Raw genomic sequence first — 16,773 nt, 5'->3', positions numbered from 1 at the left:
TCACTAAAACAATTCCCTCCCAACTCCCACCACCTCCCCTATTAATAAAACAGTGGGAGTTGGAGTATCAAGTCCCATGACTATTCCCTTATGAATTCCCAATCCCTCCAACCAAACAATAGATTTAAAGTCTCGTACCCCTTCAATTCCCATTCCCTAGCTCTAATTACCCCCAACCAAACACGCTGGTAGGGAATGGATCCAGTCTTCCCGTCACCTCTACTGGCAGATGAAGCACCGCCGTCTCGAGGCGGAACCTGGGCAGGAGCACTTTTGCTCTCCTGTGGAGCGATTCCGCCGGTGATACTTCCCTCCGAGAGGGGGGAATCAAAGCCTTCGTCATCACCAACGATTCACTCATCGTGGGAGGACCCATCTCCATCAACATATTCATCGGCACCATGTCATCTCAAACCCCGGTTCATCTCTTGTATTCAATATTTGTCTCAAAACCTCATATTGGTACTCGTGGGTTGCTAGTAGCGTTGATTACATCTCGTAGATAATGCTAGTTGGTTTATTCAGTGAAAGATCATATGTTCAGCTAGTTAATCATATATTATTCTCCTCTGATCATGAACGTGAATATGATTTGTGACTAGTTCTGTTTGTTCTTGAGGACATGAGAGAAGTCTTGTTATAATTAATCATGTGAAGTCGGTATTCGTTCGATATTATGATATGTCCAAATGTATCAGCTGGCTACATGCGTGTACAAATATATTATAGGAAATTTCCCTTGTATATGATCTAATTATATCACAACAATAAACCACTGGCCAAAATAAGTGATGTCTAGACGCGTCCAACTGTATTTATGTGCAAATATAATTTATAGGATGGTCTATAAGCATTTGGAGGGTATCAAAAAATAAAAACCCATTGGCCAACACATTTTCGCTGGCTAGATTGTGTAAGGGTAAATTATAGGATGATTTATATGTAATGTAATAAAGATGTCACAAAAGTGAATTATTGTCCAACAAATAACTACTGGCTAGACATGCTCAATGAAATTATGGGGGACGTGTGCCTCAGATGATGCAACACTCTTAGCGGGAAGCAATCATCAGAGCCTACCAGAAATTTTTGGGTGGGCGAGAGATGCAGAAGATAATTGGGAGGGACCGGCCAGGTGTGGCGGGTGGGGACGAAGGGAATGGTGCAAACCATGTGAGGCATTTTGAAATCGTGGCACACGTGTGGCACGGGGCATGAGTGGGCAAAAATCAGACTTGAGTGAGAGAGGGGACCAAGTGTTTTGAGATTTTCCTTTTCGTGATACACATCAAAAAGTAGACAAAACCTTTCTTTTACACATGTGTCTAGACCCACTAGGCAGCAAATATAGTTGGCTAGACACATGCAAAGATAAAAATATAAGATGGACACTATATGATCCGAGAGTATCACAAGACTGGTCAGCCAGTATTTGCTCGGTAGACGCGTGTAAGTATAAACCATTGGACTATCGAGTGGTCGCAAAGGATGAACCAACCTTTAGCCAGCCGTCAGCTGAATACGTCCAAATGTATTGGTTGGCCAGAAGCGTGTAAAAATAAATCATGAAATGAATTGTATGTGATCTGAAGGTAGCATATAACTAAACAACTAGCCAGCAAATATGTGTTGACCAAACGAGCATCCAAAAAATATTTGCTGACGGGCATGAACATAAATTATAGGATGATCTATATACGACCTAAATGGTATCACAAGATTAAAACCCCGCTACCCATTAAATGTGCACCCTATATATATGCATCAAAATGTAATGGCTAAACACGTGCGGAATGATCGATCGGCAATTTTCAACCCAGCAATGAATGGTTTATATGTGATCTAAAGATATCGCAAAAGTGAAGTATTGGACAGCGAATATTTACGGTTAGACGCGTTTAAATTAAATTTCTCCCTTGTATCTATATTAATTGTCGATGATTTAGTAAAAGGGAGTATTATATATTATATTCTTTAATGGGATTAAATTATTGTAGGCTGGAAATGTGGTGCATGCATACTCTGGCTAGACCAAACATGAGCCGCCCATTGCTCTTCACGCACGCATCACTAAGCTTTCCGGCCCCCATACGGCGCCAACGCGTGCGAACGTCTTACCCGTGAAGTATCACTGACCTGTGGGGCCGAGCGGTCCCCTGGTTCACATGTCAGTGAGCGATATAGGATGTTTAGGCGTCGAAGTCCATGTGACTCGGCACGTTCATCCGCGAAACTGACACTGTATATATTCCCCGCCTCCTCCGCTTCCAACCTCATCGGCCGGTGTGGTGGTTTTCTTCTTGGTTCGCGGCTTTGGTTTCGTGCTGCCAGTTCTCTTAGTGTCGTGCCCACGATGTCCACGGGCGGTAGAGGTGGAGGCGGCCGGCGCGGCGGCCGCGGCGGCGACCAGGGCGCGGGAGGACGCGGTCGAGGCCGGGGAAGAGGCGGCGAGCAGCAGGATGCCCACCGTGGCCGCGGAGGCGGTCGGGGCCAGAGCGGCGGCGCCGACGCCGGGGTCCAGCGCGGTGGCCATCGCGACGCCGGGCGAGGCCACTTGGGCGCTCACCGAGGCGGGCCAGGCCGAGGCGGCGTGGAGGCGGGGGCGGTGGAGCGTCCCGGGGGCGCGGGGCGCGGCCGGCCGCCGGCGACGGCGACGGCGATGGTACCGGCGGAGGTGGAGGCACTAAGTGGGGAGATGGGGAGGAGATTGGCTGTGTCGGAGGCGGTCCAGGGGTCTTCGTCCTCGGCCCCGGCGGCGGCCGCCACGGGAGCCCAGGAGTCGCAGACGCAGATGGCCGTGGTCGTGCCGCCTCGGAATCTGCCTCCGGCGTCGAGCAAGTCGACGGAGTTCCCTGCGCGGCCGGGGTACGGGACGGCCGGCAAGAGGTGCCGGGTGCGCGCCAACCATCTCCTCGTGCAGGTCGCCGACAAAGAGATCTACCACTACGATGTACGTAATGTGTCTCTGCTTTCGCTCACGTGGTACTCTTCTTTTGGAAAGGAAAGACCTCTCTCTAAAATAGGCTAGGTTTTGAGCTTTCAAGGGGATTGGCTAGATTTGTGACTGAAAATCCAATTTGGGTGAGTCGATTCGCTGTGAGCCGTCGGATGCAAGATGGATGACCAGATCAGCTGCTTCAACCTCCGACACGGTTCATTGTTCATCTTCTTCAACCTCGAACCACGGATCTAGCACCGGGCTAACCGCCCGTGGCCGGCAGCGCTTCCGGGCCAGCCTCTCTGCCCCGCCCTCCCCCAACCGCCGCCGCCGTGTTGCCGCCGCCCCCCGGCCATCCCTCTAACCGCGGCCATGAACCATTTTTTCCGGCGAACCTACACACCCCACCCCCAACATGCCTAAGATAGATAGTGGGGCCGCCTGCCACTCTAAGATAGACCCAACGGGCTTCTCCAGTGAGCCGAGGACTGCATCTTCCTTCTCTCCGGCGGACGAGACTTGCCTGCTCCCCCAGCGTGCTCCCATCCGTGCTCCCGCATACGTGGCATGATTTAATTGGAGCAAAATAAGGCCCGGCCCCACCCCCTTAAAATCAGGGGGGGAGATGATTAGATTAGAAAAAAAAGGAGAAAAGGACAGCCGTAGGATGGAGTGGGAGCACGGATGGGAGCATGGCGAGGGAGCAGGCAAGCCGGATCCCTCTCCGGCGGCTTCTTCCTTCCTTCCTTCCAAAATTGACTGACCCAAAAACTATTTTCCGGTGACTTACAAGTAGATATTGTGAGCTTTAAAACCCTTGGAACATGGCTATCATTGGCAATGCATTAATCCCTAATAGCTTGTAGAGGACTAGGAGTTTATGTTCATTTCACATCCACCTTAATTTGCAGTAAATTTGATTAGCATGCTGGACTAATTTTGCAAATCAAGGTCAGTTTAAGGTCACTTGGAAGTGGTTTTGCCACATACATCGATCACCCAATTTTGTAGTGCAGGCATGAGTTTTGAGTTCCTGTTTCAGAAATATTTCGGCCATTGCGGAAATCACTAATTTAGTTATTTCGGTTTTCATTTCAGCGAAGTGACCAAAATTTCAACTTGAATTAACTAAGATCCAAGCAAATATTTTAAAATTTTAAAGAAATAATTTGAATTTCTATGTACTACCAAAATTGCTGAAATATTTTGACCGAAAGGCAATTATTTCAGTATGTACTGAAATGAATGAAATTTCTGAAATTACACTGAAAGTGAGAACCATAATTACAGCCTAGACATCAGCAGGATTCACTTTGGCAGAGATTTATGAAAACCTGGTGGTTCCAGTGGTTACCAAAACATTTACGGTTTAATCAAATAAAATGTGGTGAAAACTGAATCAGGGCCCAACTTAATTCATTTATTTATCAAATTTCATAAAAAAGGTTGAATTAAGTCTAACGAAATTTCGGCACATTGGCCTAATCTGATATGCAAATTTGGTAGGGAAAATACGATTTACCTGTTCTCATTCTTATGTTGTTTATTACAATTTTTTGAGTTGCCTACATTGAATATATTTTTCTCAAAACACACCTAAGGGTGTGTCATCTGTACTCTGTCGAATAGTTGATCATATATGTCAAATCAATTATCAATTTACATAGTTTTGTTTCTCAGTATTGGGCATTCAGTTGTTGTTAAATGCTTTGAAAGATGTTATTATAATCTTTCTTTTATCTCATGACGCCGGTTGATTTGAATAGCAATTGCTATATTCTTATTGATATAGGTATCAATCAGTCCTGAATCAATGGCTCGTGAGAGGAACAGATCTATAATCAATGAACTTGTTAGATTGCATAAACAACATTTGGATGGGAGATTGCCTGTTTATGATGGAAGAAAGGGAATGTTTACTGCAGCTCCACTGCCATTTAAAACCAAAGAATTTATTGTCAAAGTATCAAATACCGAGAGAGGATACCAGGGGTATGATGTTTTCCATTTTTATTATGTAGTTGTAATTTATGTATCACTTGTGTTAATCCTTCTCTTTTTCAGGGAAAAGGAGTATAAGGTCACCATAAAGGAAGTTGCAAAACTAAATCTATACAATCTTCAGCAATTCTTGGCTGGTAGGCAGAGAGAACTGCCGCAGGACACTATCCAGGCTCTTGATATCGCTCTGAGGGAAACCCCCACTGCAAAGTAATGTGTCCAGAGATATTTGATTCATATAGAACAGCACATGTTTATTGGCAGAGCGTGTCTTCCTATTGCTTGAGCATACATGGATTTATTTTGCTTGCTAATTTTTGACAGGTATACACCCATCTCAAGATCATTTTTCTCAAAATCATTTGGACATTGTGGTGACATTGGCAGCGGGGTGGAATGCTGGCGAGGGTATTATCAGAGCCTGCGCCCTACACAGATGGGATTGTCACTGAATATTGGTATAGTAACATACTGGTTTCTACCTATAATATAACTTACTGCACAAGATGTTGTTCTTCTCTTCATGACAGAAGTGTGTACTCCCTCCGTTCACTAATGTACGACCTATTAGCTATTTCAATATTGACTACATGATACTAAAATGAGTGAACATGCGTACTAAAATGTGCCTAGATACATACAAATCAAGAAAAAGCAAAAATGTCTTATATTAATGAACGGAGGGAGGCGCACCCATCTCTTATCAACTAACCATATCATTGCAAGATCTATCTTTGCTTGTGAAACCGAAAGTACACATTCCACAGTTTTCATATTAATTTAAGTGCTTTTTCAAACTTCATCGTCAGTATGAAGCTCTGGAGTTCATTATTTAAAATCCTTTGTCTGTTTGATGAATTTTATATTTTCCTCATGCAGATATTTCTGCAACAGCATTTTACAAAGCTCAACCAGTAATGGATTTTGCACTGGAATATCTTAACATCCGGGGTGATGCTCCAAGGCGTTTGTTTGACCAGGATCGCCTGAAAGTATGTACCATGACACAGCTTTATTTGCATCCTTTGTCATTCTTTACTGTACCAAAATATAATGGTTGAAGTTGATCCTGTTTTGTCCTTTTCTGCTTTGTAGCTAAAGAAAGCCCTCAAGGGAGTCCGAGTTGTGGCAACGCATCGACCTGATATATCCATTCGTTACAAAATTACTGGGATAACCTCAGCTCCGCTAAATGAATTGACGTATTTCTTACCTCTTTTTTAAATTTACTCATCGTTTTCTTTAGTTGCATCGCATTTCATTTATTATATCATGCCATACTCTTACATAATTTTGTTCGCCTTTTACAGATTTGACCTAGATGGGACAAGGGTATCAGTTGTCCAGTACTTTAAACGCCAATATGATTACTCTTTGAAATATATACAGTGGCCATGCCTTCAAGCTGGCAGTGATAGCAGGCCAACATATTTGCCTATGGAGGTTTCCTTTTTCTTTGAATCCTGATCTATCTGATTGCTTAAAACCAATTAATAGGGCGGATACATATGCATAATTATATATGTAAACTTCTTCAGGTTTTGTCTGATGCACCCATATGTAATTAGAATTATCCTTTTGTATGCAGGTTTGCAACATACTTGGAGGACAACGCTATTCGAGAAAGCTAAATGAGCGTCAAGTCACAAACATATTGAGGTTGGCATGTGAGCGGCCAGATAAAAGGGAGGGTAGTATCGTGGAGGTGAATTATCTATTTATTTGTATGTTAAGTGGGGGTGAATTTGTTAGTTGCTCACATTTGACCTCTTTGTTGTTTACATTTAGATATACAGTTTTTGTTCTTGTCTTGTGCTTTTTTATTATGTTATTTTAAAATTGATATACATTTTATATTATCAGGTTATTAATAGAAGCAACTATGGCATTGATGATAATGCAAAAGAATTTGGAATTAAGGTGATGAACCAACTAGCATTGGTCGATGCTCGTGTGCTGCCTCCTCCAAGGGTACATGTTTTTTATTTATACTAAATAATCTCATTAAAACTTTGAGCGCAGTGTCTCCTCATGAAATTGTTCTGTTCTTTTAGCTTAAATACCATCAGTCTGGACGAGAACAAATATGCAATCCGTCGGTAGGACAGTGGAACATGAATAACAAGGTATTTTGAGCTATTTATCTTTTTTTAATCATCTTCTTAAATACTTCAGTTGCACTAATTTGCAACTAATTCTGTTTTCACAAGCAATATAATTGCTACTGGCAGTTTGTGGCTTTGTGCAATGACAATGTTATGTGGCCTCTTAAGGCATATGTACTTATTAGTTGATACTTAGTCAGGGTAACACATCTCCCTCTAGAGACCATCTCTTTTTCTTCTTGTTTTTGCTGACAATTGTAATTATCTTCATGGAGAAATCATTAAAAAAAACGTTTTGTGTTGGTCATGGTAATGTTTCAACATATTTGGTGGTATGATATTTTTATATTCTGGGTTAAAATATGAACTTGCATTTTCAGAGAATGATAAATGGAGGGTCCATCAGGCACTGGGCCTGTGTTTCATTTGGCTCTCGGTTGCAATGGAATGATGTTAGCGTGTTCTGCAACTATTTGGTTGGCACGTGCAATAACATGGGCATGGTAAAAAAACTTTCACAACTCAGAATACAATGCTGTTTATAATATAATGTATGGGTGATCTGACTATATTTTTCTTCTTTTGATGTAGCAAGTAAGTGAGACACCGTGTGTGGACATTGTTCAGGCACGCCAGGGTAACTTAGAAGCTGTAAAAAATATATATAGACAATCTGCCCAAGTACTTGCTCAGCAAGGTTTGGAAGGACAAAACCTTGAGTTACTATTTGTAGTATTACCTGATGGACCTAATGCAAGTGATTGTTATGGTAAGCACATCAAATGGCTTTTCAGGGTGATGGGAGTTTTTTTTTTTTTTGCTGTGCTGTAGTAACCTTTCGTGCATATACAGGAAGAGTAAAGCGGCTTTGTGAAATTGAGCTTGGTTTAATAACTCAGTGCTGTTTACCTAAGCATGTTCAGAGAGCTGGCACACAGTATCTACAAAATATGGCCCTTAAGATCAATGTTAAGGTAGGATAAACTGTGCAAGTGCATGCATTGTGGCTCTAATTCGGAGGTCAATCATTCCACTGACAATGTTAACTTAGGTTGGTGGTCGGAACACCGTACTGGAAAATGCATTGCTTCGGAGGATACCTCTGTTGACAGATAAGCCTACAATTATATTTGGAGCAGATGTGACCCACCCATCTCCTGGGGAGGATATGTCTCCATCTATTGCAGCGGTTAGTGTCCAGTCAATCTTCATACTTTCTCTTATAGCATCGTTGTTTAGATCATTTTGCTTGAGTCCTAGTGTTCTGAGGATTAATGTTTTTTCATCATTGAAGTGCATGTACTAGAAAATTTAGCAAATGTACTCTTTTCAATTGATGTATATCTGTTCATTCATGCATGAGCTATTGTAGAAACTCTTTTCATGTTGATACTGTTGTGGGTGCATGTTCTCATTGTATATAATCAGTAGTTTGTGAGTGTCCGACTGAACCTCAATAAAGATTACGTTTGTTACAACTGGATTTGTCCAAAACGAAGTGGTATGGGGCTCCTTTCATTTTAACTTGTACACTTTTGGGTTTGAGAAAGGCTGTGAGAATAAAATAAGCTTCTTTTGCTGTTGGGAATATGAGTTCATACTGGGAACAAATGAGATAGTTTACCTCAAAGTTGTGGAATGACATAGATAGAATTTATATATCTAAAATGACATATTGTACCAGAATTTTTTTTTCTAGGAATGAACACCATGTCAACATTTACTTCTTTTCTCAAAGCCATGCACTGTATCTTACTAGATTGTATAACTAGATCATGTCATATTTGTTCTTGCAATGTTGTTCCAGTTTCTGCAAAGTAACGTTAAAGCTTTCACAGGTTGTTGCGTCGATGGATTGGCCTGAAGTGTCTAAGTACACATGCTTGGTGTCTTCACAAGGTCATAGGGAAGAAATCATAGCTGACCTTTTCACAGAAGTGAAAGATCCACAGAAGGGGGTTATATATGGTGGAATGATAAGGTAACGTTGGATATGCCAGTGTCTGTTACTGTTGTTCTTTTCCTAATATAATATTCGTTGTGTATAAATGTGTGTGTTGCAGAGAGTTGCTTTTGTCCTTCTATAAAGCAAACAAGTCTTGCAAACCTGGAAGGATAATATTTTATCGGTTAGTGAAGGAAATTATTTGTGCTCTGGTTTCTGAATCAACGCCTTTGTTGTCTGTACTGAGAGCTTATTTGCTTTCCTTGCAGAGATGGTGTTAGTGAAGGCCAATTTAGCCAGGTCTTGCTTTATGAAATGGATGCAATATACAGGGTATTCTTTTTGCCTCCTTTATTTCTCTCTGTTTCTATATTGTATTTGATTTTATTTAGTTGGTTGCAGAGAATAATAACATAGACCTTTGAAATTGTATTTGATTTTATCTTGTTGTTTGCTCTCTCCTAGGCTTGTTCTAGCTTAGAGAACGGTTACCTTCCTCAAGTTACATTTGTTGTGGTGCAAAAGCGGCATCACACACGGCTTTTCCCGGAAGATCATCGTTCAGGGGCCATGGCAGATCGAAGCGGAAACATCCTGCCTGGTAAACTAAATTTGCTAAGCAAGTAATTATCTTGACACATACCATTTGGTTGAGTTTTTTACTCACTAAAAATGTTGTTGTCAGGAACCGTTGTTGATACAAAGATATGCCATCCCAGTGAATTTGATTTTTACCTCTGTAGTCACGCCGGCATTCAGGTAACAGCTGCCCATCCTTACTGGCGCCAGATTCTTATTTTCTCCTCTGATGCATACAACAGTTTAGTACCCTTTCACATTGGAGTAATGTAATGGCAACTGCTTGTGCCTATCAGGGAACGAGCCGTCCAACTCATTACCATGTCCTCTATGATGACAATAATTTCACCGCTGATGCCTTGCAAACGCTGACTTACAATCTGTGCTACACGTAAGCAGTTTTCGGTAGTTTTTGCTGCAATCCTTTGCTAAAAGTATCATTCCCTCTTGCTGATGCGCCGACCTAACTATTCTGCTTGTCTCACAGTTACGCACGGTGCACACGGTCCGTCTCGATCGGTACGTATTGATGTGTAATTTTGCATTGTCTGATATCTACCTTTTGCCTGAGTGACCGATGCCGCTCCCAATTAGCCATGTATCTCATTTTCCTTAACAGACAATTGGCAGCTGATTTTCTGTTCCATTTGTTGCAAATTAACAGTTCCTCCAGCATACTACGCGCACTTGGCGGCTTTCCGGGCGCGGCACTACCTGGATGACAATCACTCTGATCATGGATCATCTTCTGTGGGCGGCACCCGAATGAATGATCACTCTGTCCCGGTAAAGCCACTGCCCAAAGTTAAGGAGAGTGTCAGGCAGTTCATGTTCTACTGCTGAAGACTGATTTCGCATTTTCTGGACAATAGTGGACGGTTTTGCACCTGTGGAACTTGCAAATGTTATAGGCCAAAACGCTTACTATGATGTCTTGTTTGGAAATTTCTGTGATGTGATATAATGTTGAAAATTAAATGCTTTTTCTAACAATCATGGTCCCCGCCTGAGTGCATTACTCAAATTGCCAATCTAGTTTTTTTTTCCTCTTTTCGAAAGGGAGGTTAAAACCTCCGGTGATGCAGATTCTTGTTGATTATTCTGTACAGTACAAAACAAAGAGAACTATGGGTAAACCATTACAAGGTACTAGTAGCTGCCCGCGTGTTGCAACGGGGCATCCATATCTTTAGTAGTTTAAAAATAATTGTGTCAAGCATATACTCTCTCCGTCCCAAAATGCAAGATCATTTTTTATATTATGATAGTGTCAAAAATGATCTTATATTTTGGAACGAAGGGGGTACTTTGTAGATCCTTTTTGTAACCATCTTGATCTAATAGATTTTTTCTTAAGACATCCAAATCTTGCAAATGAAGCACCCGCATCAATATAATTTTCCAGAAGTTTGTAAAATAAGAATCATACACATAGAAAATAACATGTTTATTTTTTGAATGGATTTGCAAATTCTCATCTAAATGATAATTAGGAAAGTCCCTTCTGACTCCTACTCTACTTTTTTTGCGAATAACTCCTAGACTATTTGATTAGACAAACAAAAAGATCAAGAAAAAAATCCCCACAAATCTGCATGTAAAATCCAATGGTTTAGGAGTTAGATGAGACATAACTATTTCTCATGAGAGTTAGACACACCCGTTTGCAATCAATTAACACAAACACTAGAAAGGTTATTTCGGATGCCACTATATGAACATGCAGATCTAAATATCAAAATATTCCATGGCAATGCTATGTACTTATTCCATGGCAATGCTATGTACTTTTCTCTCTAATCTATATTTTGCACTATCACAACATGCCTCATTAGCGAACCAACTTGTGGTTACATGATTAGGAGGACAGCGATATCTTCAGTCCATCGGGGTTGAAATCCTGGTGCTCGCATTATCCTGAATTTATTTCAGGATTTTCGACTATGCGTGTTCAGTGGGAGGAGACATTTCCGTCGACTACAAGGTGCGGAGGTGCTCGTAGGAGTATGGTGTGCATGTGTGTTCATATGGGTGAGTGTACGCACGTATATACGAGTGCCTGCGTCTGTATCGTATTTAAAAAAACATGGCTCATTATAAACAAACCCAAATGATAACGCCCACACGTGTGGCACGAAGCAATTCCGCCCATATATTTTTTGATGGCAACTTTAGCTACAAGAGGATGACAACTTTGGTTGTGAAGCATGACAACTTTCTGTTTGGATGGCAATTTTTCAATTTTTCTAAGATTTTTTTATGACAATTTTAGTGTAAAAAACATGTGGAGGGTGTTACTACACGCCACACATGTGGCGGTTATCCGCGTCCAACACCCCTCTGAGGCGTCGGGAGAGACCTGCCATGAGGGAGTTGCTGCCTTGCTTATGTTTTTTTTTAGGGGTAATCGCAACTTTATTAACTTAAAAGTGGTCTGGGACCTCGTCCGCTACAACATGTAAAATGCAATCAGGGGGAAAATTAGGGAAATAATCTGAAGTCTTGTTGCTAACACCCTCCTTAGCTAAACCATGCGCCGCTCTATTCGCCTCGCGACGTACCCAAGTGACTTTGAACTCCTGCCTTGTCCGCAGCAGCTCCTTCGTCTCCTCGACCAGTTGACCCATAATCGAGAGGTTCTTATCTTCCCCATTTAGCATGGTCACCACCTCCTGGCAGTCTAACTCGACGTGAAGACGCTGGATGTTCATACTCAGCGCCAGTTGCACTACACTTCTCGTTGCTAGCATCTCAGCAAGTTGGGGGTTAACAGTACCCGGGAAGAAAACCGAAGCTCCTCCTCGATAAGCACCATGGTGATCCCGCAGGACCACGCCGCCCCCACCTCCATCCTGCATCTTGGTTGCTGCTCCGTCTGCGTTGGCTTTAACCCAGCCCATCTCCGGTGGCCTCCACCTCTCCAAACTCCTTGGCTCTCTGATAATTTGCTCCCTCGAGTGAACCGACCGCCACTCCTTGATGTGTTCGTGAACTCTCTCTGCCAGTTCCCTTGCATCCCGGATTCGCCTGCCATCTCTCGTTTCATTCCGCGCGCACCACAAGCCGTACAGGGAGTGGATCATTGTCTCTCGTTCCTCCATCCCCGCATTAGCAAGCCACACCTTGAACCAGGCAGCAAGAACTTGCAGCGATCCATCCAGTGCTGGCGGCAGGACCACGGGCTCGGCCTTCTCCTCACAAAGCGACCTCCAGAATAACACCGAGTGGGGACACGTCCAAAATCTGTGGTATTTTGTTTCTTCCCGTCCGCACGCACAGCAGAACACCCCAGGTTTGATCCTACGCCGGTGCAGTTCGGTTCCAACAGCGAGACCATTTTTTAACAGACGCCACGCATGAATTTTTGCCTTAGCAGGTGCGTTGGTCTCCCACAAAGCAAGCCATGCCTTGTGCTCCTTACTAGGCATCGAGGAACTCGGCTGTCCGGCCCCCGTGCCTTTGAGCTGCATGCAGAGGTGATACGCAGATCTGACAGTAAACTGTCCGTTGCTAGTATAGTTCCATGCAAGATAGTCTTGCCTGCCTTGACCACCCACCAATATTTGCTTATGTTGGGGGGCGCAACCGTACGGCAGTTTGAATAAAGCACAGATTCCCTTAATTAACACGTAATGTGATTTTCCCTCAAAAGAAAAACACGTAACGTGATGAGTAATCACAACAAATATTTTGCCTAGCAATGGCGACTGTGTGTTTTGGGATGGAAACAAATGATTTCTCCTTGGTGAAGATTTCCTTGCATGGGCACATGAAAAGTTAGGCATCTACTCTGTTAAATCAGCGTACCGGGTTCTAGTGAATCAAAAAGAGCACTTAGCTCTAGATGAAGGGCAGGTTACCGGCATTTCAGTGAATCAACAACAGATGTGGAACGCAATGTGGAAGCTCAAAGTCACCCCAAAAGTGAGGGTGTTCTGGTGGCGGGTGATGAGGGGCATCTTACCTGATGAATGCACCTCAAAACACCGCCACATAAGACAGGTCAGCACTTGCAAAATTTATCTAGCCATGGATGAGGACATGGAACATGCACTACTGCATTGTTCGCATGCACGGAGGTTTTGGAAGGAAACAAGACTGTTATTTCATGTTGATCTACCTCGGCTCCATCCTCTGACTTGGACGAAAGACATTCTATGTGATCTCCGTTTCTCTGACAAGGAATGGGCGATCTTCATCACGGTGATGTGGGCAATTTGGACGTCTCGAAACCGATTAACGCATGACAAGGAGGGGTGGAATCCAACCTATTCTGTCAGACGGATTAGAGAAGACCTAGCCATCTTGGAGTTACCCAGGCAGTAGGAAATCACGTTACCCGGCTTCGGTTGGGAGCCTCCTGACGATCCTCATATCAAGATCAATACAGATGCTGCAGTTCACCTTGATGATGGCAATGCAGGAGCGGGAGGTGTTGCCCGCTCGTCCTCAGGCTTCAAGGGTGCATGGTGCAAGCCGATATCGGGTGTTACGGATCCTCTCATCGCGAAGGTTCTAGTGCTGAAGGAAGGAGTCCTTCTTGCTACACTTCGAGGCTTCACGCATGTGATCATGGAGACTGACTATCTAGAGGCAGTTCACCTCTGGAACTCTCGCTATACCAGCCGGTCGGTGATAGCACCTATTTTGTTTGAAATTGGAGAGCTAGCCCTTAGTTTTACTTCTTTTCGTATTCAGCATGTAATGAGAACAGCTAATGGTCCTTCACACCTGTGTGCTAAGCATGCATTTATGCTTAACGTGACCGAGAGCTGACTCGATACCACTCCTGGCTTCCTGATCAGCAACCTTCTGGCTGACCGTTCTGCGAACGCTTTTGTTGAATAAAAACTCTCTAAAGTTCCCCGCAGAAAAATGATTTCTCCTTTTAAAATTAGTTGACCCTCAAACAAATTATCTAACGAAATCTTAAAAATACGCACGATCTCAGGAAGGAAATTAACAACTGGCCGTGATTGCCGCATGCAGGCACCCCGAACTTCTCGAGCACGTCGATCCATCACGTACGTGGAGGCGCTTGCGTGCATATACGTACGGAGAGAGAAGCGGCCGAGCACGCACGGGTACGCAGATTTCACAGAAAACCTAGCAGCGCGCGTCGTAGTTGTAGAGCTAGGTCACCAGTCACCACCGGCCGCCGGCCGCCGGCCGCCGCCGATCGAAATGACGGGCAGGACCGCCGCCACCCCCACGTACGCTGAGCATGAAGCTCCTCGTGGACACCAAGGCGCGCCGCGTGCTCTTCGCGGAGGCCGGCAAGGACGTGGTGGACTTCCTCTTCTCCCTCCTCGCGCTGCCCATCGGCACGGCCGTCAAGCTGATCGGCGCCAAGTCCATGGTGGGGAGCGCCGGCGACCTCTACCGCAGCGTGGAGAAGCTTGACGGAACCTACGTCCAGCCCGGCGCGGCCAAGGACGCGATCCTCCGCCCCGTCATGGCCCGCTCGCCGGCCAACAGCGCCCTCCTCGGCCTGCCGACTCCCTCCAACAGATTCTTCAGGTGCTCCTCCTTCAGCGGTTGCCGCGACACGTGACGGACGTGAGCGGCACCAAGTGCCCCAGATGTTCCTGTGCGATGACGATCCAAATCCAGTACGCGCCGCCTGCCGGTGCCATTGCGCAGAACGCGGCCACCGCGGTGGCGGCAGCAGATGGGTTCGTGCGGGGCGTCGTGACGTACACGGTGATGGACAGCCTCGCGGTGTCGCCCATGTCCGCCATCTCCAGCATCGCGCTGCTCAACACCTTCGCGGTCAGGGATCTCACCGCGCTCCAGGAGAAGATCGTGCACATCGGATACAAGGAGGTGAGTGGCCGAGCCATAGATCTACTGCATGCATCTTCATTATAACCCCCTAGTACTTATTTCAAAGAAGGAACAATCCTGGCATGTTTCAATTTCACGATTTTGGTGGGTGGGTCTGTCAAGTGTCAACTGGCTGAATTTACCACCATGGATTTGCAGGGTTTGGAGATATTGAAGGCCTCGCTGCAGTCCAAGACTGTTCTCACCGACGTCTTCCTTGGAAAGAAGTCCCCAAGCCACGACTGAGATCCGGCGGCGTGAACGGTTTGATTGAGATACGAACGTGAACAAACTATAGCAGATAGTTGGATCAATCCATTATCCATCTACATGTCCATTTCAACCAGGCCCATCTTAAAAAAAAATTGATGCATTGCAAGTCCGTGCCACCCATGCTTGAGCTGTACGATGCATGCCACAGACGATACAAGCATCGATTAGGGTTTTTTGCCGCTTTGTGCGAGGTTCAAGTGCCCGACAATTATTTCTATATCTTTCAATGTGTACCCGTCCGTTTGCTGTTGTTGCTTGCGAATGCATCATTTGTGGTGATGTTTCTTGATTAGCTTGCATGCTCTTAAAAATCGTGCAGGAATCTCTCTCTTACTGTTTAGCTGCACGTCAGTCGTCTGAATTTTAAATTCGGGTCAGCCCAATTTTTGGCAAGGAAGCAGTGGCCGTGCAGAGCACTCAAGGCCGCATCCAGACGGCAGGGGTGAAGTTTGTTTTTAAACCTTGAATTTGTAGAGCACTACTTAAACAAATCCTCACGTCTAAATTCCTGAAATCTATACCCTATACTCACCAATCCCGATCAATCTAGACCCTAGACGTGTTTGGCGCGCCGGGAAGAAGATGATCCTGGCCAGGATCAATCGCTAGTCTCACTGACTACTTTGGCACAGCTGTTACAGCCATCGTCTATCTCAATTCTCTTCCTCTCGATGCAGCCTTGGCCAACTTGGTGAGCAGCGCTCCACCCAATGCAGATGATGCATGCAAGTAGCAGCACAATCATCCACACGCACACACGCAAGTAGCAGCGACACACACGCTACCGCAGCAGCAGCACGAGCGCGCCGGTCTGCTCGCGGCGTGCCGGACACCGAGAAGACGACGACGAGTACTGCAAGAAATAAAAAGAGATGGAATTTTGTGAACTGGGTCTCACCGGAGAGGGTAAATCGACGCGGCAGAGCTCTCACCGGAGACGAAGAAGAATGCTCCACCATGGATAAAACGTCAATTCCACTAATTTTAGTCAAACGCCAAGCAAATTGCTCGTGTCAGTAGCCTTCCCTCGTCTCCTGTGACCGCTTGGGCACCAATTGCAGGTTTAATTGGCCACCGGTGAAATCACTTCGAGTCCCTCCACTGAT

The 16,773-nt window shown here is 44.7% G+C and overlaps 2 protein-coding genes across 3 annotated transcripts; both read left to right on the top strand.

The window, feature by feature from the left end:
• The first annotated feature begins 2,249 nt into the window (after positions 1 to 2,249).
• Positions 2,250 to 10,596, top strand: LOC125553415 (protein argonaute 12-like). 2 transcript variants are annotated; one of them, XM_048717200.2, is made up of 22 exons: positions 2,251 to 2,950; positions 4,731 to 4,930; positions 5,003 to 5,149; positions 5,264 to 5,397; positions 5,819 to 5,931; positions 6,035 to 6,141; positions 6,250 to 6,382; positions 6,528 to 6,644; positions 6,803 to 6,910; positions 6,994 to 7,065; positions 7,425 to 7,547; positions 7,636 to 7,813; positions 7,897 to 8,018; positions 8,096 to 8,233; positions 8,883 to 9,025; positions 9,108 to 9,173; positions 9,259 to 9,322; positions 9,455 to 9,590; positions 9,675 to 9,748; positions 9,865 to 9,959; positions 10,056 to 10,087; positions 10,233 to 10,596. In XM_048717200.2, exons 1-22 carry the CDS (start codon positions 2,354 to 2,356, stop codon positions 10,409 to 10,411), a joined length of 3,078 nt encoding a protein of 1,025 aa, XP_048573157.1. In that variant the 5' UTR covers positions 2,251 to 2,353; the 3' UTR covers positions 10,412 to 10,596. The 2 variants fall into 2 exon arrangements, with proteins under 2 accessions (XP_048573156.1, XP_048573157.1); XM_048717199.2 differs by having other exon boundaries at positions 2,250 to 2,950; positions 4,731 to 5,149.
• A 3,362-nt stretch (positions 10,597 to 13,958) lies between these two features.
• LOC125554516 (uncharacterized) lies at positions 13,959 to 15,640 on the top strand. The gene is made up of 4 exons (XM_087520047.1): positions 13,959 to 14,037; positions 14,764 to 15,020; positions 15,182 to 15,394; positions 15,554 to 15,640. The coding sequence occupies exons 1-4, from the start codon at positions 13,959 to 13,961 to the stop codon at positions 15,638 to 15,640; spliced, it is 636 nt and encodes a 211-aa protein (XP_087376173.1).
• The last annotated feature ends 1,133 nt before the right edge of the window (positions 15,641 to 16,773 follow it).

Source organism: Triticum urartu, chromosome 4A, assembly GCF_056163025.1.
Source record: "Triticum urartu cultivar PI428250 chromosome 4A, HENAU_Tu73, whole genome shotgun sequence".
In the NCBI taxonomy this organism is placed as follows: domain Eukaryota; kingdom Viridiplantae; phylum Streptophyta; class Magnoliopsida; order Poales; family Poaceae; genus Triticum; species Triticum urartu.
This window is presented reverse-complemented; position numbering and strand designations above follow the sequence as displayed.

Coding starts and splice junctions, on each gene's coding strand:
- LOC125554516 (XM_087520047.1), top strand. CDS start 13,959: ATGCTGCAGTTCACCTTGATGATGGCAATGCAGGAGCGGGAGGTGTTG. Junction 14,038..14,763: donor TCAGGCTTCAAGGGTGCATG/GTGCAAGCCGAT, acceptor AATGACGGGCAG/GACCGCCGCCACCCCCACGT. Junction 15,021..15,181: donor AGGACGCGATCCTCCGCCCC/GTCATGGCCCGC, acceptor ATCCAAATCCAG/TACGCGCCGCCTGCCGGTGC.
- LOC125553415 (XM_048717199.2), top strand. CDS start 2,354: ATGTCCACGGGCGGTAGAGGTGGAGGCGGCCGGCGCGGCGGCCGCGGC. Junction 5,398..5,818: donor GGGATTGTCACTGAATATTG/GTATAGTAACAT, acceptor TTCCTCATGCAG/ATATTTCTGCAACAGCATTT. Junction 9,323..9,454: donor AAATGGATGCAATATACAGG/GTATTCTTTTTG, acceptor GCTCTCTCCTAG/GCTTGTTCTAGCTTAGAGAA.